Source organism: Polyodon spathula, chromosome 5 (genome assembly GCF_017654505.1).
Source record: "Polyodon spathula isolate WHYD16114869_AA chromosome 5, ASM1765450v1, whole genome shotgun sequence".
In the NCBI taxonomy this organism is placed as follows: Eukaryota; Metazoa; Chordata; class Actinopteri; order Acipenseriformes; family Polyodontidae; genus Polyodon; species Polyodon spathula.
The window spans coordinates 79,608,506-79,632,674 of record NC_054538.1 but is presented as its reverse complement, the minus strand read 5'-3'; the positions used below and the strand labels follow the sequence as shown (position 1 = coordinate 79,632,674).

The 24,169-nt window shown below is 43.4% G+C and overlaps 2 protein-coding genes across 2 annotated transcripts; both read left to right on the top strand.

Moving 5' to 3' along the window:
• The first annotated feature begins 1,040 nt into the window (after positions 1-1,040).
• On the top strand, positions 1,041-20,272 carry LOC121316463 (BRD4-interacting chromatin-remodeling complex-associated protein-like). Its single transcript, XM_041251527.1, has 13 exons — positions 1,041-1,116; positions 7,522-7,570; positions 12,156-12,201; positions 12,551-12,599; positions 13,138-13,203; positions 13,645-15,306; positions 16,016-16,115; positions 16,234-16,331; positions 17,697-17,746; positions 17,972-18,117; positions 18,525-18,619; positions 18,975-19,077; positions 20,067-20,272. The coding sequence occupies exons 3-13, from the start codon at positions 12,161-12,163 to the stop codon at positions 20,270-20,272; spliced, it is 2,616 nt and encodes an 871-aa protein (XP_041107461.1). The 5' UTR covers positions 1,041-1,116; positions 7,522-7,570; positions 12,156-12,160.
• Positions 20,273-20,318: 46 nt separating this feature from the next.
• On the top strand, positions 20,319-23,773 carry LOC121316462 (BRD4-interacting chromatin-remodeling complex-associated protein-like). Its single transcript, XM_041251526.1, has 3 exons — positions 20,319-20,329; positions 20,966-21,030; positions 22,000-23,773. Exons 1-3 carry the CDS (start codon positions 20,319-20,321, stop codon positions 22,557-22,559), a joined length of 636 nt encoding a protein of 211 aa, XP_041107460.1. The 3' UTR covers positions 22,560-23,773.
• The last annotated feature ends 396 nt before the right edge of the window (positions 23,774-24,169 follow it).

Sequence of the window (24,169 nt, the reverse complement as noted above, 5' to 3'; positions counted from 1 at the left end):
TAATTCTAAACAATGCAGAAACACCGTGCTTCACTGATACGACAGGTTCTAAACAGCGAAGATCACAAGCAGTACAGAGCACTCTCCATAGGCAGAAATAATATACTGTCAGTCAAAATCATATTGAAATTTGTGGCATTTATTTTGTATCCACAATAATCAACATGAATTCATCAAGTCCAAAAGAGCAAGCACTTATTTGAAAGTGCGACCCTGCATTACAGTGATAGATACACCTGTAATTGTATCAGTATATGATATACAAGTAACTGTATTTAAACATAGCTATTTCCTTGCACAATATTTAATGCTGATTTAGCTTTGTGTTTCTTTTATTTCAGTATAATTACAAAATATGTTGTGAAATGAGAATACAAAATTAAACTTTACAAAAAGCAGATTTAAGACTCAAAGGTGTTCAATTTTTATTGCAGAAAACATTCTGTCGATTGTCCTTTTGTGTAAATGGATCATCACATTTTGGTTTTATTTTTATCTGGTTTTATTTTACATCATAAAAAATAGATACTATTCAGCTGAAGAATAAACAGTTTGACAACTGACAACTGTTTTTTGAATGGGTTGAGATAAAGACAAGTCGTGGCCTGCTAACTGAATACTGTGTGGATAAGAACAAAGTTACATTTTTGCATTTCCAAACTTTGTCCAAAATAAAGTTATTTGACCAGATGATCATTTATTTAATGCAAAAACATTAACTTTTTAAAAAGCAGTTAGAAAAAACGCATGCATGAAATTGCTATGTTGAATGTACTACAGGAGAGCTAAAGCAAGCCTGCTGTTTTATGAACAAACTCTGCCCCCCTAGCATTTAGCGTTTTAAAGTTTATTACATAGGGTTTCTTAAAAGCCTAATGGGCTTTGTACCTTTCAAAAAGTTATTTTGATGAAAATGGACCACACTAATATTGCGGGCCACAGACTGTATTGCTTTAACATTTTCCCCGGTTCCTTGTGTATGTGTGTGCAACTCTAGTGGTAAGCATGGGGCTCCCGGCTTGCAGTTACTGCTGACTGCAAGAGCGGCACTGCCCCGCCGGCCCCTGATGTGATGGCGAGGAAACCCCGTTGACAAGGCACTGCTTTTTCATGACGGTGAGTTTCCCTTTGAGTGTATTATAATTTTGTGATAAAAATTTCAAGGAAAAAAACACACAACCTCCTTCCTCCCCTTCCTTCGGGGAGGGAAGAGAGTGAGAGAGAGAGCGAAACAAAATCTATCCGAGACAGAAAAAAGGAGAGAGAAAAAGACATATGAGTGAGGGAGAGGGAGAGGCAGAAGAGGGGGGAGCAAATTAAAAGTTGCCAAATGGAGATATTAGGTTTCATGAGGGGTGAGACAGGAGTAAGGGCTTGCCTTTTAAAAAAAAAAAAAAAAAAAAACCGTATTGATGTTATGCAAATTTAAATAAATATTTATGCTTGTCCATTTAGGTCTATTTTGGACGGTGCAGAAACCAGAGGTTTCCAAATAAAAATAATGGGAAAGACCACGTTAGGTTTTCAGGGCCACATTAGAAGGCGAGCGACTAATCGAAAAAGAAAGGCTTTCGGCGTTAAACCTCTGCACTGGAACCCCTGGATTCACTTAATGTAGTAATTTGTGTATGTTGACAAAATAAATTATCTTTCACGGAGTTTCAAACAAGGAAACAAAAGCAAGCAAAGATTTCGTTAGATGACTGCCATCACCTCGGCGAAAGAGAAGGCGTGTGTGATCACAGCACAGGGCGACTTTCTTTGTGTGATCTGTCAATTGAGTCTATTTTTGGACATTAAAAATTGCTACACATCACGTTTCTAAAAAAAAAAAAAAAAAAAAAAAAAAAAAAAAAAAACACGAAGACAGGATGATAGGTTTCAGGGCAAGATTAGAAATAGTGAACTAAGGCGGAGAGAGAGGAGAGCGATAGTTTTTGCTGATGCGAACTAAATTGAGTAACAATATAACATAACAAACAAAAATCTTTCAATGACTCATTGATTAAACTGGGTTAAAATTCCCCACCCCCTTGATGATGTTGCAAGAGGAAGGAAAAAAAGAAAAATAATCTTTTATAATCTCCTCCCTCATTATATTTGCTCCTTTCTCGTTCTGGTTAACGCTGCTGTTTATTTTATTTTATTTTATTATCTGTTAACCGATCTCACTCGGGTGGTTGTTATCGAAAATTGTTTGACGATCAAAGTGAAAGATGTTAAAATGGCTGCATTTCTAAGGACTGATTGCTTTAGTGCTGCTGGGCATTTCTGTTTACTGTGCTGCTGCAGATGAGTAAAACAGTACACGTCTCCGTTTTGTAATCCATAGCAAGATCTTTTCATGTTTGTTGTATTTGGGATAATTCATATCGAGTACTGTTTCTTATATATTTGTTAAATAAAACGTTTAAATTTAAATATATGTTGAGAGTTTTATTTAAAAAAATGGGGTAAAAAAAGAAACATTATTCCTAAAGATAACAATTTATACACTTATTTTTGCTGTGCTGTGCAGGGTAACCATATTTTATATTTCATAAAACCATCTTTAAAGTGATCGTGTGACTTGAATTTAATCCATTTTTATTTTCGCTTGGTTTAAATCATTATATATTATATATATTGATATATATATATATATATATATAGATATTATATATAATATAATATATATATATATATATAGGCTCTTTATAATCTGAGTAGTTCACATTTTAAAAAGCTGCCTAAAATAGTCTTTGATTATTTAGATATTCTGTTGTATAATTCAAGACGGAAACACAGAAAATGTTGTTCCTGTTTGGGCCTTGGAACAAAACACGTACTGTAATGTTTTATTTATTTTATTTGTTTGCAAAACAGCACCTTGTTATATGTTGTTTTTTTCTTATTGACTCGTCGGCATTATCATATATATATATATTTTTAATGACTAAATTAAATGCTTTTCAAAACGCCATTGTGACAGACACTGTGCCAGGTTTGTGGCGCAGTTCATAACAGCCGCCGCCATTTTAAGACCGAAAAAAACTATTGCAATTGTACTCTTTCATAACGTAAATGTTATGTTTAAATGATTTAAATGTGTAGGATACAGTACATTTTGTGAAACGGTTACACTGAATTACGTGTAGTTGTACAATGTGAACTAGCGAGTTTAGTAGCCCAAGAAAACTTACCACACATGACGACTGGTTTGTGTACCTAAGGCTACAATACATTATATTTACAAGCACAAACTGGATTGCAGTGCAGGCCTATGTATAATGTAGATATAAAATACAAAAAAAAAAAATGTTATAGGCCCATGTGGGAGAGAGGATTAAAACAAACAGTTTAATTGACAATGCAGCCCATTTAAGAATGAATACTAACAGCTTCACAAGCTCTTATTATATTCATTTTACTGTTTTTGTAAATATCAGTTTCATGGGCTCCTGTTTATAAAGTTCCAGTAATGCACATTACGTTTGCTCTTTATCAGTATTAGTAATGTATTCTTAACTTGGTTTCTAGCACCTACAAATAGCATGTAATATATTCTGTTACTAAAAGGTTACTGAGTACTGAACAAATGCGGCCAAACCTACAGCCCTGAATCTTCAGTTTGATCAAAGGTCACACATCCATTATCCATTTATCAGAAGCATTTTTAATGCTTCTCTAATGCTGATCCAAGTTTTATGGATTGATGCCTGTGTTTCTCAGATAAGAGCTCTCTGTTTGCATCCATCAAACTATTGTATTTTATGATCTTCAGAATGAGATTGTTGGGGCAGCTTGTCCACCTGTTTTATCCTTTAGCTGAAGGGGCCTTTTCATACAGTGCTACAGTACTGCAATGGGAAGGCTGGTTCATGCTTTATTTATTGCGACTACAAGGAAACGATTGTGTGACGTGGCCAGCTAGAGTTTAGCTCCGGTGAACGGTTTCCTTTTGGTCGCTTGACCAGAAAGACTGTCAAATGCCTTTACTGTCTGTCGCAGGACTGAACGAACCATCCTGTTGCATGCTGTCCCTGCATAGTGCTACTGTGGTATGTGCAGTGTGTCCGGGGTAATCCAATGCTGTTATCATCCCAGGTAACCCACTGCTCTCATCAGAGAATACCCCATTAGCAACATGTGACCTTAACCAGAAGCTCTTGTTGTTTCCTTGTCACTAGTAAATGCAGGCGGGTTAAATGACCCCAAACTTTTCTGTTATGTTAATGTGTTCTGTAAATAGTGTGTGAGCTTTCAGTTTGAAGTTCCACATCCCGGTTTCACGCATGCTCACATAAGTGTTAAACTGCATTATAAACCACTGGCTGGCAAACGTGCATCCTGCTTGGCTAAAACAGTGGTCAATAATCTTTGGTGTATGTCTGAAGACCTCTTCACCACCTAACATATCATTACAAAGAGCACAAATGTTTTTATTGACTTAAGTGTAATCACATTACACAGAGGGCATTACCAGAGGCTATGGACCGGTTTGGCCAATATGCCCATCCAGGTTTCAGAAAGTACTTTGTGTACCTCATTTGAAATGAGGCCGAAGCGATGTGGACAGCACAGGATTGGACCTGCAAGAGCAGCCCTGTGGCTTCAAGGGGAAAATAGGTAAACATTGTGAGATTTAAAGTGTCACAAATGAAAGATTGAATTTACATTTAAAAGTTATAACACTTGTAATTTATGCAAGTATAGAACAAAAGGGGTACATGTTATTATACATAATGGGTATTCTACTGTGTTTGTTGCAATACAGTACTGAAATATTAATCTATTTAAATTGTGCCAGGGTTCCAGACAAGCAAATACAGTGGCATAACCAATTCAAATATTCTAATGAGCAAATGTTGGTACTACTAATATGTAACAAGCTGCTTAAATTGTGGTATTGTTATTACATGTACATTGAAGAGCATTTCACAATAATAATAATCTTTATATAGCACTTTTCATAGTGGACCACCATCACAAAGTGCTTTACAAGATAGGAGACTAGGGTGTTTGAACTGTGCATCATTTACAGAGTCACTAGGAGGTTAAGTGACTTGCTCAGGGTCACACAATGAGTCAGTGGCTGAGCTGGGATTTGAACTAGGGACCTCTTGCTTACAAGCCTGTTTCTTTAACCACTGGACCACACAGCCTCCAACTGTCACATTTATTGTATATAGTAAAATAAAGTTTATTGAACTAAGTGCTAAATAACAACAGAAAGGCTACTATAGTACAACTAACTAAATAGTATAATTGTCTTGTACTGAAGAATAACTAGAAATAGGCATATCAATATTAGTATATTAGGGTTACTGCTCTGCAGTGTTGAGTGGAGTTCTCTTTCCTATACTACTAGACAGTTCTCTTTCCTATACTACTAACAGCTTTTCTTTTCTGAAATCGGCACTCTACTGGAAGTACTAAAGTACCAGAACCCAGTTTGAGCCCCTGCTTCAAATATGAACCCACACCTTAAAGCTGTCGGGCTCTTGGAAATGGGGACATGTGAAGGGCTTGGTTTGGAAATGGGGACAGGTGAAGGGCTGGGTTTAGAAATTTGGCAGGTGAAGGGCTGGGTTTAGAAATGGGGCAGGTGAAGGGTTGGGTTTAGAAATGGGACAGGTGAAGGGCTGGGTTTAGAAATGGGGACAGGTGAAGGGTTGGGTTTAGAAATGGAGCAGGTTAAGGGTTGGGTTTAGAAATGGGGCAGGTTAAGGGTTGGGTTTAGAAATGGGGACAGGTTAAGGGTTGGGTTTAGAAATGGGGCAGGTGAAGGGTTGGGTTTAGAAATGGGGCAGGTGAAGGGTTGGGTTTAGAAATGGGGCAGGTGAAGGGTTGGGTTTAGAAATGGGGCAGGTGAAGGGTTGGGTTTAGAAATGGAGCAGGTTAAGGGTTGGGTTTAGAAATGGGGCAGGTGAAGGGCTGGGTTTAGAAATGGGGACAGGTGAAGGGTTGGGTTTAGAAATGGGGACAGGTGAAGGGTTGGGTTTAGAAATGGGGCAGGTTAAGGGCTGGGTTTAGAAATGGGGACAGGTTAAGGGTTGGGTTAAGAAATGGGGACAGGCGAAGGGTTGGGTTTAGAAATGGGGCAGGTTAAGGGTTGGGTTTAGAAATGGGGCAGGTGAAGGGTTGGGTTTAGAAATGGGGACAGGTGAAGGGTTGGGTTTAGAAATGGGGCAGGTGAAGGGTTGGGTTTAGAAATGGGGCAGGTGAAGGGCTGGGTTTAGAAATGGGGCAGGTTAAGGGTTGGGTTTAGAAATGGGGCAGGTGAAGGGTTGGGTTTAGAAATGGGGACAGGTGAAGGGTTGGGTTTAGAAATGGGGCAGGTGAAGGGCTGGGTTTAGAAATGGGGACAGGTTAAGGGTTGGGTTTAGAAATGGGGCAGGTGAAGGGCTGGGTTTAGAAATGGGGCAGGTGAAGGGTTGGGTTTAGAAATGGGACAGGTGAAGGGTTGGGTTTAGAAATGGGGACAGGTGAAGGGTTGGGTTTAGAAATGGGGCAGGTGAAGGGCTGGGTTTAGAAATGGGGACAGGTTAAGGGTTGGGTTTAGAAATGGGGCAGGTGAAGGGTTGGGTTTAGAAATGGGGACAGGTGAAGGGTTGGGTTTAGAAATGGGGCAGGTGAAGGGCTGGGTTTAGAAATGGGGACAGGTTAAGGGTTGGGTTAAGAAATGGGGCAGGTGAAGGGTTGGGTTTAGAAATGGGGCAGGTGAAGGGTTGGGTTTAGAAATGGGGCAGGTGAAGGGCTGGGTTTAGAAATGGGGACAGGTTAAAGGTTGGGTTTAGAAATGGGGCAGGTGAAGGGTTGGGTTTAGAAATGGGGCGGGTGAAGGGCTGGGTTTAGAAATGGGGCGGGTGAATGGTTGGGTTTAGAAATGGGGATAGGTTAAGGGTTGGGTTTAGAAATGGGAACAGGTTAAGGGTTGGGTTTAGAAATGGGGCGGGTGAAGGGCTGGGTTTAGAAATGGGGCGGGTGAAGGGCTGGGTTTAGAAATGGGGCAGGTTAAGGGTTGGGTTTAGAAATGGGGCAGGTGAAGGGTTGGGTTTAGAAATGGGGCAGGTGAAGGGCTGGGTTTAGAAATGGGGCGGGTGAATGGTTGGGTTTAGAAATGGGGCAGGTGAAGGGTTGGGTTTGCTTCACATCATAAAACCCCCTCCTTCCCACCTGTGGGGAGAGTAAAATAGATCTTATGTAAAGTACGAAATCAAAAATACTGTGGATTGCAGAACAGAATTTGGACCCTGGATTCCAGTGTGTATTCCACGCTAGATGGTGGTGATGGGAACAAACAATCTGTAGAATCTGATTTTATAGTCACCCTAAAATCAAGGCAGTAATTGTAACAGCTTTTTAAAAAGTTACTTTAATGCAACAAATAAAACAAAAGTGATGAAGATATGCATTCAATATTAAGAATTCTAACTAATATTGGAAAAAAAAATCGAATGTGTTGTATTGAATGCAGCAATGTGATGTGTGTTGTTTCCCTGGACAGTTTCATCAGTTTAAATTCTTTTCTTCACACAGGAACTTAAAGGTGTTAAATGAATATCTTCAGGCACCACGCTATAACTCAGTAAGTAGTGCTTTTTGCTCAATTGTAAAAGTGTTCTTTCTTTTGGATTAAGGGTTCTCTCCTGGTAAGCCATATTATTAGTTTTATCTTCCTGGTGTGGGAAAGTCGTCAGGTTAGACTTGCCTGCAGCAGAACACCATTCACAGATGGAGTGAACTGGAGAGCTACAGTACGTCGGGTAGCTTTGTTATCTGAATCCATGCAGAAATCCTGCTTGAAACCCTGGTCCCTTTATACTAAACACAAAGCTTTAAAATCAGTCTAGAACAGTCTCATGAATATCACAGACTTTAAGAGAACATTCTTTTAATCTATTTCATTAGGACCATCCATCTGTTTACTGAAGTGTCAATGTACCTATGTACAAAGGATGGCACTTTTATAAGGTGTGGAATTGCAGACAGAAAGCAAATATGTCAGATTCCTCCTAAAACTCTCATGTCAGTATACGTCTGAACTCCGGATAACCACTGTTCTGTGGCCGGCTCTAATCACTCAGATGTTAACACTGTTTTGTGTCCGGCTCTGTTTTTAATTGCTCAGATGCTAACACTGTTCTGTGTCCGGCTCTAATCACTCAGATGCTAACACTGTTCTGTGTCCAGCTCTAATCACTCAGATGCTAACACTGTTCTGTGTCCGGCTCTTAATCACTCAGATGCTAACACTGTTCTATGTCTAGCTCTAATCGCTCAGATGCTAACACTGTTCTGTGTCTGGCTCTAATCACTCAGATGCTAACACTGTTCTGTGTCCGGCTCTAATTGCTCAGATGCTAACTCTGTTCGGTTTCCGGCTCTTAATCACTCAGATGCTAACACTGTTCTGTGTCCGGCTCTAATTGCTCAGATGCTAACTCTGTTCGGTTTCCGGCTCTTAATCGCTCAGATGCTAACACTGTTCTGTGTCCGGCTCTAATTGCTCAGATGCTAACTCTGTTCGGTTTCCGGCTCTTAATCACTCAGATGCTAACTCTGTTCGGTTTCCGGCTCTTAATCGCTCAGATGCTAACACTGTTCTGTGTCCAGCTCTAATTGCTCAGATGCTAACTCTGTTCGGTTTCCGGCTCTTAATCACTCAGATGCTAACTCTGTTCGGTTTCCGGCTCTTAATCGCTCAGATGCTAACACTGTTCTGTGTCCAGCTCTAATTGCTCAGATGCTAACACTGTTCTGTGTCCGGCTCTTAATCACTCAGATGCTAACACTGTTCTGTGTCCAGCTCTAATCACTCAGATGCTAACACTGTTCTGTGTCCGGCTCTTAATCACTCAGATGCTAACACTGTTCTATGTCTAGCTCTAATCGCTCAGATGCTAACACTGTTCTGTGTCCGGCTCTGTTTTTAATCACTCAGATGCTAACACTGTTTTGTGTCCGGCTCTGTTTTTAATTGCTCAGATGCTAACACTGTTCTGTGTCTGGCTCTTAATCACTCAGATGCTAACACTGTTCTATGTCTGGCTCTTAATCACTCAGATGCTAACACTGTTCTGTGTCTGGCTCTAATCACTCAGATGCTAACACTGTTCTGTGTCCGGCTCTGTCTTTAATTGCTCAGATGCTAACTCTGTTCGGTGTCCGGCTCTTAATCGCTCAGATGCTAACATTGCTCTGTGTCCAGCTGTAATCGCTCAGATGCTAACACTGTTCTGAGTCTGGCTCTAATCACTCAGATGCTAACACTGTTCTATGTCTGGCTCTAATCACTCAGATGCTAACACTGTTCTGTGTCTGGCTCTGTTTGTGATTGCTCAGATGCTAACTCTGTTCGGTGTCCGGCTCTTAATCGCTCAGATGCTAACATTGCTCTGTGTCCGGCTGTAATCACTCAGATGCTAACACTGTTCTATGTCTGGCTCTAATCACTCAGATGCTAACACTGTTCTGTGTCTGGCTCTAATCACTCAGATGCTAACACTGTTCTGTGTCTGGGCTTTAATTGCTCAGATGCTAACTCTGTTCGGTTTCCGGCTCTTAATCACTCAGATGCTAACACTGTTCTATGTCTGGCTCTAATCACTCAGATGCTAACACTGTTCTGTGTCTGGCTCTAATCACTCAGATGCTAACACTGTTCTGTGTCCGGCTCTGTTTTTAATCACTCAGATGCTAACTCTGTTCGGTTTCCGGCTCTTAATCACTCAGATGCTAACACTGTTCTGTGTCTGGGTCTAATTGCTCAGATGCTAACTCTGTTCGGTGTCCAGCTCTAATTGCTCAGATGCTAACACTGTTCTGTGTCCGGCTCTTAATCGCTCAGATGCTAACACTGTTCTGTGTCCGGCTCTGTTTTTAATCACTCAGATGCTAACTCTGTTCGGTTTCCGGCTCTTAATCACTCAGATGCTAACACTGTTCTGTGTCTGGGTCTAATTGCTCAGATGCTAACTCTGTTCTGTGACCAGCTCTAATCGCTCAGATGCTAACACTGTTCTGCGTCCAGCTCTAATCGCTCAGATGCTAACACTGTTCTGTGTCCAGCTCTAATTGCTCAGATGCTAACACTGTTCTGTGTCCAGCTCTAATCGCTCAGATGCTAACACTGTTCTGTGTCCGGCTCTTAATCGCTCAGATGCTAACACTGTTCTGTGTCCGGCTCTAATCGCTCAGATGCTAACACTGTTCTGTGTCCGGCTGTAATCACTCAGATGCTAACTCTGTTCGGTGTCCGGCTCTTAATCACTCAGATGCTAACTCTGTTCCGTGTCCGGCTCTTAATCACTCAGATGCTAACACTGTTCTATGTCTAGCTCTAATCACTCAGATGCTAACTCTGTTCGGTGTCCGGCTCTTAATCACTCAGATGCTAACACTGTTCTGTGTCTGGCTCTTAATCACTCAGATGCTAACTCTGTTCTGTGTCCGGCTCTAATCACTCAGATGCTAACTCTGTTCGGTGTCCAGCTCTAATTGCTCAGATGCTAACACTGTTCTGTGTCCAGCTCTAATCGCTCAGATGCTAACACTGTTCTGTGTCCGGCTCTAATCACTCAGATGCTAACACTGTTCTGGAAGCTGCACTCTGCTGATGTTGAGCATTTGTGTGCAAAACCCAAACACACTATCTATTTGTTAAATAGGCCGTTTGGTATTGTAATAGTACAGATCATTTTTTATGTAATTAATGTCTTGAATAAATGTGTACAGTAATTATTATGCCCAACTTTCACTGTCAATGCCTTATAATGACACTAGTTAAAATATATATGCCTATACATAATTTTTACTAAATAATATGTAATGTGATACAGAATAATAGAATTGTGTGCTTTGCCATAAACTTCAGTGTATGGTACATTGATTTCCACATGTAGGTTCTCGTAGAGTGTATGCATCATGTGATGTGTTTTAACCAGTGTTCTCGTGGAGCGTGTGCATCATGTGATGTGTTTTAACCAGTGTTCTCGTGGAGCGTGTGCATCATGTGATGTGTTTTAACCAGTGTTCTCGTGGAGCGTGTGCATCATGTGATGTGTTTTAACCAGTGTTCTCGTGGAGTGTGTGCATCATGTCGTGTGTTTTAACCAGTGTTCTCGTGGAGCGTGTGCATCATGTCGTGTGTTTTAACCAGTGTTCTCGTGGAGTGTGTGCATCATGTTGTGTGTTTTAACCAGTGTTCTCGTGGAGCGTGTGCATCATGTCGTGTGTTTTAACCAGTGTTCTCGTGGAGCGTGTGCATCATGTCATGTGTTTTAACCAGTGTTCTCGTGGAGTGTGTGGATCATGTGATGTGTTTTAACCAGTGTTCTCGTGGAGCGTGTGCATCATGTCATGTGTTTTAACCAGTGTTCTCGTGGAGCGTGTGCATCATGTCATGTGTTTTAACCAGTGTTCTCGTGGAGTGTGTGGATCATGTGATGTGTTTTAACCAGTGTTCTCGTGGAGCGTGTGCATCATGTCATGTGTTTTAACCAGTGTTCCAGTGGAGCGTGTGCATCATGTCATGTGTTTTAACCAGTGTTCTCGTGGAGTGTGTGGATCATGTGATGTGTTTTAACCAGTGTTCTCGTGGAGTGTGTGGATCATGTGATGTGTTTTAACCAGTGTTCCAGTGGAGCGTGTGCATCATGTCATGTGTTTTAACCAGTGTTCTTGTGGAGCGTGTGCATCATGTCGTGTGTTTTAACCAGTGTTCTCGTGGAGCGTGTGCATCATGTCGTGTGTTTTAACCAGTGTTCCCGTGGAGCGTGTGCATCATGTCGTGTGTTTTAACCAGTGTTCTCGTGGAGCGTGTGCATCATGTGATGTGTTTTAACCAGTGTTCTCGTGGAGCGTGTGCATCATATCATGTGTTTTAACCAGTGTTCTCGTGGAGCGTGTGCATCATGTCATGTGTTTTAACCAGTGTTCCCGTGGAGCGTGTGCATCATGTCATGTGTTTTAACCAGTGTTCTCGTGGAGCGTGTGCATCATGTGATGTGTTTTAACCAGTGTTCTCGTGGAGCGTGTGCATCATGTGATGTATTTTAACCAGTGTTCTCGTGGAGCGTGTGCATCATATCATGTGTTTTAACCAGTGTTCTCGTGGAGCGTGTGCATCATGTCATGTGTTTTAACCAGTTCTTGTGTTCTCATGCTTTCAGTTGTCATGGATGATGACGATGACCGCCGCCTTCTAGATATAATAGGGTAAGTGAAACCCTAATGAAATATATGCCAGTAATATACAGCAGTGCTTTTCATAACATTATCATTATGCTATATTATCCACACTTGTACAAGAGATTTACCAAACTCAGTTAGACTTTGAAAGTATGACCTTATGAGTATTATTATTATTATTATTATTATTATTATTATTATTATTATTATTATTATTGTGTGTTTATTTAGCAGAAGCCTTTATCCAAGGTGACTTACAGAGACCAAGCAATGGAAATAGAAGGTTATATAGGGTGTTGTTTGGTGCAAGTTGATATAAAATATGCTTTTAAAATGCTGTAGGAATTAAATTATTATCTTCATGTCTTTTACCCAGGGATGTGCAGGCATTAAATGATTATCTTCATGGCTCAAGCAATAAATCAGTAAGTACTACTTCTTTGCATTTGTTCAGAATACTTGTGTTGTTCTGTGTGTAAGCCACACTGGTGATCTAGAATGAATGTGTTGTTCTGTGTGTAAGCCACACTGGTGATCTAGAATGAATGTGTTGTTCTGTGTATAAGCCACACTGGTGATCTAGAATGAATGTGTTGTTCTGTGTGTAAGCCACACTGGTGATCTAGAATCAATGTGTTGTACTGTGTGTAAGCCACACTGGTGATCTAGAATTAATGTGTTGTTCTGTGTGTAAGCCACACTGGTGATCTAGAATGAATGTGTTGTTCTGTGTGTAAGCCACACTGGTGATCTAGAATGAATGTGTTGTTCTGTGTGTAAGCCACAGTGGTGATCTAGAATCAATGTGTTGTACTGTGTATAAGCCACACTGGTGATCTAGAATGAATGTGTTGTTCTGTGTGTAAGCCACACTGGTGATCTAGAATGAATGTGTTGTACTGTGTGTAAGCCACACTGGTGATCTAGAATGAATGAATAAAGGTAGAAACACTGTCTTTCCAGATTGATGAAGATGACCTGGCCAGCGCTGCCTTTGGTTCAGCCAACTCCCTGTTTGCCAGTTCCACTGTGAGTACCGAGGATCCTGCTTCATGTCTCTATGCTGTGTTGTAGTTTTACCTGTGTTGCTAATTTTATATAGCGCTTAATATAATGTTTCATAATGCGCAACCGTGCATAGTGGTACCACTTTACCCCCCACAAATTAATTACGAATGTACTGAATTCATGGTACTAACCTTCAGACGTGTTTAAATTGTTCACAGATAGTGAGGTGGAGTGGCTGCAGGCGCCATACACTTGTATTTTGTGTGTTCTATCCAATTAACATAGCTAGAAATAACACTCCCTCTATAAATATGTTATACATATGCATAATTGGGGCCCCTTGTTACAGATGTTGCAGGGGAGTGGGATGTAGTCATATGACAAGTGTTGGCAGAAAGGTTTTCTATACACTGGATGTTCCAGTTAGATATTGACTGGGTTCTTTTATATATATTGTTGCAGAGTGCTGGACCCCAGAGCCTGAAGGATGTGAGTAACCACCTGGAGGGACCCGCGGGGGTGGGGCTGCAGCTCTCCAGCAGCCTGCAGTTCCTGGAGGACGAGCTGGGGGGCGCCTCTCCCCTTGTGGGTGGTGAGCTGGGGGAGGAGCAGCCCTTCGACATCCTGCAGAAATCCCTCCAGGAGGCCAACATCACAGAGCAGACGCTGGCTCAGGAGGCCTTTCTGGAGTCTTCCTCCATTGGCCCGGGCCAGCCCTTCCCTCAGCAGCTGGGGCTGTCGCACCTCCCTCACCTGCAGCAGCCTATGGGGGGGCACTTCCCTAACATGCAGCCCCACAGCTTCATCCAGCAAGTCCACCCCCAGCACTTGCACAATGGACACCCGGCCGGCCAAATCCAGCTGCTGGGTTCCTTCAACGCCCAACCCTCCATGATGACCATAAACAACCTGGATCGACCCCAGATCATCCTGAAGCCGGACCAGCCCTCCTCCCCTGGCATGGGCAGCGGGCTACTGGTCCAGAGGCAGTCCAGCAGCAGCAGTGCTGGCTGTGTTCCCATGTTCAGCAGCTCCGTGGGCTCACAGCTGGCCATGCCCTTCAAAGGCTGCGGGCTCCAGACTCCCCTGCCGCTGCAGAACATCATCATCCAGAGGGGGCCCTCTCAGTCATTGGGGGGGAATGCTGCCATGGCTGCAAATCAGAGCCAGAAAGGGCCCATTAGCATTCAGCCCAAGCCCCTGCAGGTGGGCCATCAGACTGTGTACAGTGTGAACAGCATGGGGATCCAGACTCAGCAGCAGCAGCAGGGCAGCCCCTACGTCTCAGACAGCTCTCCCCAAGCAGGCCAGCAACAGCAGCAGATGACAGTCGACATTGCCAGCCAGCCAGGGCTGAGGACAGCCATGCATGGGCACCAGGGGATCAACCACTCGAACAGCAGCATTGCGATCCACCCTCCTATGGGAGGGCAGCACCAGCAGCTCCAGCAGCAGCAGCCCCACTTGCCTCAGAATCAGTTTCTGCTCCCTACTTCCCTCTCCGTCACCCCAAGCTCCACGAGACAAAGCGTTCAGGCTCTCAATGGTCAGATCCTGCACACCCAACAGGGCCAGCTGCTGTCTAACAATACCGACCCAGCCTTCAGCAACCGGACTTCCGCAAACCCTTCCTACTCCAGCTCCGTCCTGGCCAATCACAATGCAGCTGTGCAGCTGGTTTCGAGGCAGAGCTTTGCAGCTCCTGGAGGGCAGCTCTTAGTTAATCAGCAGCTACAGCAAGTCTCCCCCACTGTGCTGCATCTCTCGGCCTCTCAGGGGAACATGCCCACAGCCCGGGCAGGGTTCCCCATGAGTGGGCAGCCGGGATCCATGATGGTCCAAGGCATTCAAATCCAGAACAGGTTTGCTGTCATAAACTCGACTGCCTCCATGCATCCTGGCTATGGAGGTCAGAGCCAGCCGGGGGTTCAAGGAGGCACTGCCCAGCAAGCCCTGCAGCAGCAGCAGCAGCAGTTGTTACAGGTCAGGCAGCAGGTACCCGTCAGCATGGGCCACCGCTTCCTCATCCCTGTGTCCCAAGCATCCAGCACTAGTGCTCAGCACGTGGGGAATCAAGTGGCACAGCAGCAGCACTTTGAAACACCGCAGTTTGGGCAGAATCAGGTACAGCTTCCCACTACATGTGCAGTGTCGAATGCTACTCATTTGTGTTTTTTATTTTGTTTGTGAAAACAGCATATATACGACTTGTTTCAGAGACCTTGATTCGCACTAATCGGACTGTTGTGAAACTAGCCATTGCAGTAGATTGATGCTAATACTGCAGGAAAATGTTCAATTTGTTTGTTCGCGCAATAACAGAAGAGTTAAAAATTATTAATTTGTCTTGTATACCTTGTGCAGCAATCAGAAGAGTTTGATCATTTATCCCTAGTTCAGTTTTACAAAACAAATTTGAGGCTTTTGAACAGGTCTGTTAGGGTTAAGTTCATTCCAGCTCCTCTTCTATCAGTTCATTATTTCATGTGGGGCTGGAGTGACACAGATCATTATCATGTGGGGCTGGAGTGACACAGATCATTATCATGTGGGGCTGGAGTGACACAGATCATTATCATGCCACCCTTTCCACCATCATACATGGTTTGTGTCTCAATAACTACAGAAGGCGGAAATACCGTCCTCCCCAGAATTTGGTGCAATTTTGCTGGAATGACCCAAGAGAACCAGTGTTTTAAAATCCATTCTTCCTTGTTGTTAGCTTTATCAGCAGCATGATCACATTATCATTTCTGGTGATACAGTGCCTCCAGTACCTCTCTTTACCCCACTTTATTTAATAGCTCTTATTTTATCTGAACTAACTTTGCAGGTTCAGAAGGAAGCAGGGATTCAGACATCAGCAGGATTTGTTTCGAAGCTGCAGGATGGCTTAAGACAACCTCAGTTGGCCAACCTCCTCAGTAACAAAGGCAAGGCTGCATTTCAAGGGCTTGTAATGGAATATCTATCCCTCATTAATTATGCCTTTTTGTTTTTAATCCATTTCATTAACAGTCTATGAAATTAATATTTCCACTTTATTAATAGCTGGTAAGGTCTTGGGCGGGTCATCGTCAAACGTGGAGAACATACTGCAGCTGCAGAACAGAGTGTCCAGACAGACTCCCCTTCAACAGAACACACAGGTACCAGGGTTCAAATGCTTCGATAATATACTGCACCTGCTTATCCTTTGCGGTCCTTACAATTTTGCCTTTCCAGTCCGAGGTTTGGAAAAAAAAGACGTGAAGCACAGGTCTCTAGTCGTTTTTTTTCCAGAAAAAGCAGAGAAAACCTTTCAATGGCCAAGTGAGAATGATAGGAACTGAATGAAGCCAAAAAAAAAGAAAAAAAGGGTGTATCTGATAGACCCATGCACCACAGAGATAAAACAGACATAAACAAAGGAGAGAGCTGCTTCTGCTTCCAGCGCTCAAAGAATATCACAGACATTTGCAGAGCTTTTTGAGATGTTGTAGTAATAAAATCATGACTTGGATCGCACTATTGAGGAGTTTGGTGATAAAACAAGTGATCAGGAGAGGATTTATCAGTATGCGCGTCTGTAAAGAGGTATGTGAAAAATACAGCGAACAAGGCGTGGGGCTTGGCTGGAGATACAGTACTGAGAGTCCTTTTGCGATTCAATGCCTTTTACTCTGTTGTTTAATTCTGAAAAAAAAAAATGTAAACAGCCCATGTAAAATAAACAGTGCCTGTGAAAATAAATTGGACCTGACGCGCCTGACAAGTGCTGAATAAATGGACCTCTAAGGGTTAATAGTGTCTGGACAGAGTCCCCTTCAAAAGAAAAACACAGATACCAGGCTTCAGATACTTAGAGAAAATACTGCACCTGCTTAATAGTGTGTTCAATGCCAGTGTCATTGTTCTGGGCTGTGTGTTCAGTGTCAGTTTCATCATACTTGGCTATGTGTTCAATGCCAGTGTCATCATGCTGGGCTGTGTGTTCAATGTGACTGTCATTGTGCTGGGCTGTGTGTTCAATGCCAGTGTCATTGTGCTGGGGTTTATATTCAATGCCAGTGTCATTGTGCTGGGCTATGTGTTCAATGTCATTGTGTTGGGCTGTGTGTTCAATGCCATTGTCATTGTGCTGGGCTGTGTGTTCAATGCCAGTGTCATCATGCTTGGCTATGTGTTCAATGCCAGTGTCATCGTGCTGGGCTGTGTGTTCAGTTCCAGTGTCATTGTGCTGGGCTGTGTGTTCAATGTCATTGTCATTGTGCTGGGCTGTGTGTTCAATGCCAGTGTCATCGTGCTTGGCTATGTGTTCAATGCCAGTGTCATCAGGCTTGGCTATGTGTTCAATGCCAGTGTCATCATGCTTGGCTGTGATCAAACTCATTGTAGTTTGGGGTTTGGTTTCCTATTGGGTGGAGGAATGCTGGATGCTTAGGTAATGCACAGATTGCTGGTGACACGGCAGGATCTGAATTGTAATTTATCTTCTGTGTTGTTCAACATGTGAGTCTTTGTCTCACTCCCAGGTTGGTACACAGAAGAGGCCAGCATCTCAACAGCTAACAAAAGGAAGCTTGTGAGTAAACTCTGCTGATTCATTCATGTATTTACTATCTCATCTGTAGCTGACAACTCCCGTATAACACTTTCCCTTAATAAAAGCATAGCAGAGTGAAATAAAGCATAGTGTAAGCATAGAGATGTGTGGTAAAGCATATTAAAACAAACATGGTAAATACATGAGAAAAGCATGTGAAAGCTGCTATGGTATTTTGTGATGGAGCTTCATGTCGTCTTGCAGCATCCTACAGCAGCTGCACAAGGACCAGACCTGCGTCCACGCTGCCGACCGCTCCCCCTTCACTTGTGTGGACGAGGCAATACACAGACTGCTGCCTTACCACGTCTTTCAGGGATCACTGCCCTCCCAAGAAGAGTTTACAAAAGGTACAGTGCGCTTGCATGAACATCAGCCTCTTTGTATTCAGTCTTTATAAATGTGTACAGTGGTGTCTGTGCTGAGCAGTGCTTGCACAGTGAAGTCTTTGCTGACCAGTGCTAGCACAGTGGTGTCTGTGCTGACCAGTGCTAGCACAGTGGTGTCTGTGCTGACCAGTGCTTGCACAGTGGTCTTTGTGCTGACCAGTGCTTGCACAGTGGTGTCTGTGCTGAGCAGTGCTTGCGCAGTGAAGTCTTTGCTGACCAGTGCTTGCACAGTGAAGTCTTTGTGCTGACCAGTGCTTGCACAGTGAAGCCTTTGTGCTGACCAGTGCTTGCACAGTGGTCTTTGTGCTGACCAGTGCTTGCACAGTGTTTAGTAATGCTTCACTTATTTCCTACATTCCCTCCTCCAGTGGATGATGAGTTTGAGGCTGTGTCCACGCAGTTGCTGAAGAGAACACAAGCCATGCTGAACAAGTACAGGCGCTTACTATTGGAGGAGTCCAAGGTGATTCTGTCTTCTCTCTTTCACCCGGACATAATTAGCAGAGCATTTCACCATCACCTGGGAGCCACATATGGCTATTTCATTATTTTATTTTAAAGAAAAATGTGCTGGGTGTATTTGCTGTCAACCATTTTTTTTATGTTAAGGTTGAAAATATTATTAGTGACCCATTAGGTCATCTTGTCTTGTAATTTAGTGGCTTAGATTGTAGACAAAGGACTGAAGTTCGTTTGAGCAGCACAGCAGTTCTGTGCATGGAAGCACACTTGTGAAATGCTGTTAGCAGCTGTGCTGGGTTTATCAGTCTCTGGAAATGTAACCCCCCCCCACCTCCCCCCCTTCTGTTTCTCTGTAGCGGCTCAACCCCTCTTCCGAAATGGTGATGATTGACAGGGTGTTCAATCAAGAGGAGAGAGCCACGCTGACTCGGGGGAAGCGGCTGTCTCTCATGGATCCAGGTGAGATACAGGAATGGGAGACAGGCGTGTTCTAGCTTTCTCTTGGGCTTGGCTTATTCTGGATATTGTCCTGGGTGGAATAGGAGGTTAATGCAATACACACTGCTTTTTTTTGTTTTCTAGTTTTTTTTTTTTTTTTTTTTTTTTTAATTTAGTAGTTTTTGGCATTCAAAGGGATATTAACAATGGGAAAAAAGAGGGAAGTTAAAACTTTACGAGTTAAACTTTTAGGCTCAGCTCACCACTACCACCCCCACGCTGACTCAGGTGCGGCAAAGATGAACACAGGCAGCTTACAGGCAAGCCCGCAGGACCCCGGCCAGACCACAGGGGTCGCTGGTGAGGGGTGAGCCGAGGACACCCTGGCCGACATAAGCTTTCCCCACCCCGGGCAGCGCTCAGCCAATTGTGCGCCGCCACCTGGGAGCTCCCGTCCACAGTCGGCAGTGGAATAGCAAAAAACCTGAGGACTTGTCCACGCCGGCATTGGGTACCGACCTTGAACCTCTCCGACCTCCAGGCTTAGGGCACATAATTTTTGATTGCCTTTACTGGATGTGCCACTCGGGAGCCCCTGTTTTGTTTTAGTTTTAAACACTACAACACCTCTGCTGTTCTTTTTTTTTTTGTATAAAAGATCCAGGTGAAATAGAGGGATAGAATAGGCTTTGTTGCCTTTCTTCACCTTCTATATAAAACTGGTGGAGTTGGACTTTCTATAGGGTTATATATCTTCTTATTGAATTTGGCCTTGATTTAACCAATAACTTTGTGGCTTCCATCAGGCACCCAGGTTAACACTCATGCTAATTATGTACATCCAGATACGTCTTGTGGTAGAAATTCATAATATACCGGAGCAAAAAATAGCTACAGATGCATGCACACAAATGCACTTCAGCACAACTGCAATTCGTTTATATTGCCCTGCTTACGGGGCTTGTTTGAATGCAAAGCTTTGAAGTCATTTCTGATCTCTGTCATTGCAGATGGCTTCCTGGAGGACTTTTGTTGTTTGGCCAAACCTGCAGAGCAAAGCGCTGGTGAGGAGCCGGCACTCCCTCACCTTGCTCTCTCCTCCCCGAGCTGCGCATCGCTGAGCCAGGCCAGGCTCCCGGAACTGAGGGCCGAGCCCAGGGGATCCAGCCCAGCTCCATGCAGCTTGTTACAGTGTGAATCATCCTCCAGTGGATGATGAGTTTGAGGCTGTGTCCACGCAGTTGCTGAAGAGAACACAAGCCATGCTGAACAAGTACAGGCGCTTACTATTGGAGGAGTCCAAGGTGATTCTGTCTTCTCTCTTTCACCCGGACATAATTAGCAGAGCATTTCACCATCACCTGGGAGCCACATATGGCTATTTCATTATTTTATTTTAAAGAAAAATGTGCTGGGTGTATTTGCTGTCAACCATTTTTTTTATGTTAAGGTTGAAAATATTATTAGTGACCCATTAGGTCATCTTGTCTTGTAATTTAGTGGCTTAGATTGTAGACAAAGGACTGAAGTTCGTTTGAGCAGCACAGCAGTTCTGTGCATGGAAGCACACTTGTGAAATGCTGTTAGCAGCTGTGCTGGGTTTATCAGTCTCTGGAAATGTAACCCCCCCCCAGGGGTTATTGTTTTTTTACGGGTAAATTTTTAGGTGGAAAGAGGCAATTATGATAATTGATTTTTAACATGGGCATTTATAATCTCTAAAATTATCAAGTGTTATTTTTATTATTTATAAGTTGGTTTGTAGTGTGGGGTATTACGCACAAGTTAGTGGTTCAAATATAGGGGAACACGGCCAGCGTAATGGGATAAAATTCATAGTTGTTTTACTTTAATTTTTACTCGACTCGTAAGCCCGCTATCGCCACTTTAAGATTAATTTTCTTAACAGGGTGTTCAATCAAGAGGAGAGAGCCACGCTGACTCGGGGGAAGCGGCTGTCTCTCATGGATCCAGGTGAGATACAGGAATGGGAGACAGGCGTGTTCTAGCTTTCTCTTGGGCTTGGCTTATTCTGGATATTGTCCTGGGTGGAATAGGAGGTTAATGCAATACACACTGCTTTGGTTTTGTTCTAGTTTTTTTTTTTTTTTTTTTTTTTTTAATTTAGTAGTCCTATTCATTTTTACCCTTTTTTTCTCCCAATTTGAAATGCTCAATTGTATTTAGGCTCAGCTCACCACTACCACCCCCACGCTGACTCAGGTGCGGCAAAGATGAACACAGGCAGCTTACAGGCAAGCCCGCAGGCGCCCGGCCAGTCTACGGGCGTCGCTGGTGCACTGTGAGCCGAGGACACCCTGGCCGACCTAAGCCCTCTCCCACCCCCAGGCAGTGCTCGGCCAATTGTGCGCCGCCACCTGGGCCTGGAATGCTCGGCCAATTGTGCGCTGCTCCATGGGAGCCTGTCCACGGTCGGCAGTGGAATAGCCTGGACTTGAACCGGCGACGTCCAGGCTATAGGGCACATTCTGCATCCTGCCTTTACCGGATGTGCCACTCGGGAGCCCCTGTTTTGTTTTAGTTTTAAACACTACAACACCTCTGCTGTTCTTTTTTTTTTTGTATAAAAGATCCAGGTGAAATAGAGGGATAGAATAGGCTTTGTTGCCTTTCTTCACCTTCTATATAAAACTGGTGGAGTTGGACTTTCTATAGGGTTATATATCTTCTTATTGAATTTGGCCTTGATTTAACCAATAACTTTGTGGCTTCCATCAGGCACCCAGGTTAACACTCATGCTAATTATGTACATCCAGATACGTCTTGTGGTAGAAATTCATAATATACCGGAGCAAAAAATAGCTACAGATGCATGCACACAAATGCACTTCAGCACAACTGCAATTCGTTTATATTGCCCTGCTTACGGGGCTTGTTTGAATGCAAAGCTTTGAAGTCATTTCTGATCTCTGTCATTGCAGATGGCTTCCTGGAGGACTTTTGTTGTTTGGCCAAACCTGCAGAGCAAAGCGCTGGTGAGGAGCCGGCACTCCCTCACCTTGCTCTCTCCTCCCCGAGCTGCGCATCGCTGAGCCAGGCCAGGCTCCCGGAACTGAGGGCCGAGCCCAGGGGATCCAGCCCAGCTCCATGCAGCTTGTTACAGTGTGAATCAGCAGGCTGCCCTGAGCAGATGAGGAAGGACTCTCAGACTGTCAAGCCCAGCGGGACTCTGCCCAAGGGCCCTGGAGGGGAAGCCCCTCCCCAACAGGAAGTTTCCCTCAACCAGCACCTGGAGACGGCAATCAAGAGCATCCTGGACCTGAAGAAAAGCCAGAGACCCCCACTGATCAGTAACAAGAGTAATAATAATAATAATAATAATAATAATAACAATAACAACAGCAGCAGCAGCACTGCCACGCCTCCCGAACCAACAGCACCCATCAGCACAGCTCAGCCCAGTGCCACGCCCGCTGGCCAGGGTGCAGTAGACACAGACTCGGCTCTCGAAGCAGCTGTAAACAGCATCTTAGAATGTTAGGGGGGCTGTTCCTTCCAGCCCACCACCACCTGCCCAGTGCAGGAGCACAGAGGCGCTGGAACATGGAGAGAACGCAGCGTTTCAATGCACTTCAGCACAGAGGGACTTCCTCTCTCATCACGGGAGGAGTGAAGAGGTATTTCTTTATTAGTGAAGAAACATGTTTTCTTTTACTTTTGAGGTAAATGTCTTGCCAAAAGGAATGTGTGTCACGTCTCTATCATACTGTGATATGGAAAAACACGACTATATGGGGATATTAGATTTGCAAATACGTACATATGTAAACATAAGTATCTGTGGTAAAGTGCATTGAAACTGCCCTGCTTGACCCAAGCAAGCCTTGTATTGTGTTCATGTTGTCTGAGCTGTGAAGGGGTTCAGCCTGGGACACTAAACATGTCTGAGAAGGACGGGAAAGAACAGTTATTTTGACCAAGTATACGAAGAGCACTTTTTTTATTTGAAGAGTAGTATTTTTGTTCATGAATGTTTTTTTTTTTTATCTTAAAAGTATGTGCAACTCAAGCCTGTGTGATACAGACTGGCTCACCCACCCCACACACATTACTGACTGAACAAGATCTACATTCGTACCTTTTGTCAAACTCCCAGGTCTTCATGCCGAAGTGTAAAATACACACATTTCCATGGAGAGGCAGAGTAGGGACACTTTAGAGGTAATGCATTTTGGCTTTTGCAAGAAAGGTACAAATTGGCTTGAGGAACTTCCAGCTGTTCTTCATTTTTAAAAACATTTTTATTATGTATTTGTTTGAGCAGAATCCATACTTGTATTCATACTTGAAATAGCAGCACTTTTTCTGAGGATTGACATGAAGCTGGGAATTGATATTTTCAGTGTGATGGCATGTTCATTTACCATTCCCCAATCTCAGAATGAGACCTGAACTCTGAGAGCAGACACTTTTAATAAGCAACCACACTATTAATTGGCTGTTCCTGGAACTTGGAGGTAAATCCAAGGTGAGGACTGAGCAGGGAGGCCGAGTTATTTGCTCACTCGGTGATGCTGTCTGCACAAGTGTTTCCCACCTCATTGAAATGTGAGATTCAGCACAGGATCATATCAGCATGGTTGGCTGGCTGCTCTGTTGTAGGAGGGGAGAGCGTTTCCCTCTGTGGGTCTTTGGAGCATCAGTCTGTCGATGCCCAGAAATGCCCTAATTTTTTTTTTTTTTTTTTTAATAGTGGAAGGATATTAATATATTTGTAGTGTTTTTTTTTTTTTTTTTTTAATTCACACTTTAGCACTTCTACACTGGTAAGATGTGCCACCAATTAATTTTTTTTAATGATTCTTTGACTTATTTATTAGATACCATAGAGGGGGTGCAGACGGTGTTTATGTACAGTAATGCAATCCATGCTTAATTTATTATGGGCTCGAAGTCCACACTACACCAGCTTCCCTCACTTCAAGGCTAGAGATTCAGTAGTCTCCTTTTTAGGGTTTGACTTTTTCTGATTTATTTTGCTGCTTATTGTAAAAAAAATCACTTGTGTGGCCTTATCAGACTGACATCACATGAGGAGAATATATTGCTTCACATGTGATAACATTCTGAGACTGACTTCACATGAGGAGA

What these genes read in the sequence shown, in the direction of transcription:
- LOC121316462 (XM_041251526.1), top strand. An exon ending in GCTGTCTCTCATGGATCCAG is followed by an intron (nt 21,031 to 21,999) that starts GTGAGATACAGG and finishes CTGTCATTGCAG; the next exon opens with ATGGCTTCCTGGAGGACTTT.
- LOC121316463 (XM_041251527.1), top strand. Translation starts at nt 12,161, where the DNA reads ATGGATGATGACGATGACCGCCGCCTTCTAGATATAATAGG. An exon ending in CAGCTAACAAAAGGAAGCTT is followed by an intron (nt 17,747 to 17,971) that starts GTGAGTAAACTC and finishes GTCGTCTTGCAG; the next exon opens with CATCCTACAGCAGCTGCACA. An exon ending in CCAAGAAGAGTTTACAAAAG is followed by an intron (nt 18,118 to 18,524) that starts GTACAGTGCGCT and finishes TCCCTCCTCCAG; the next exon opens with TGGATGATGAGTTTGAGGCT.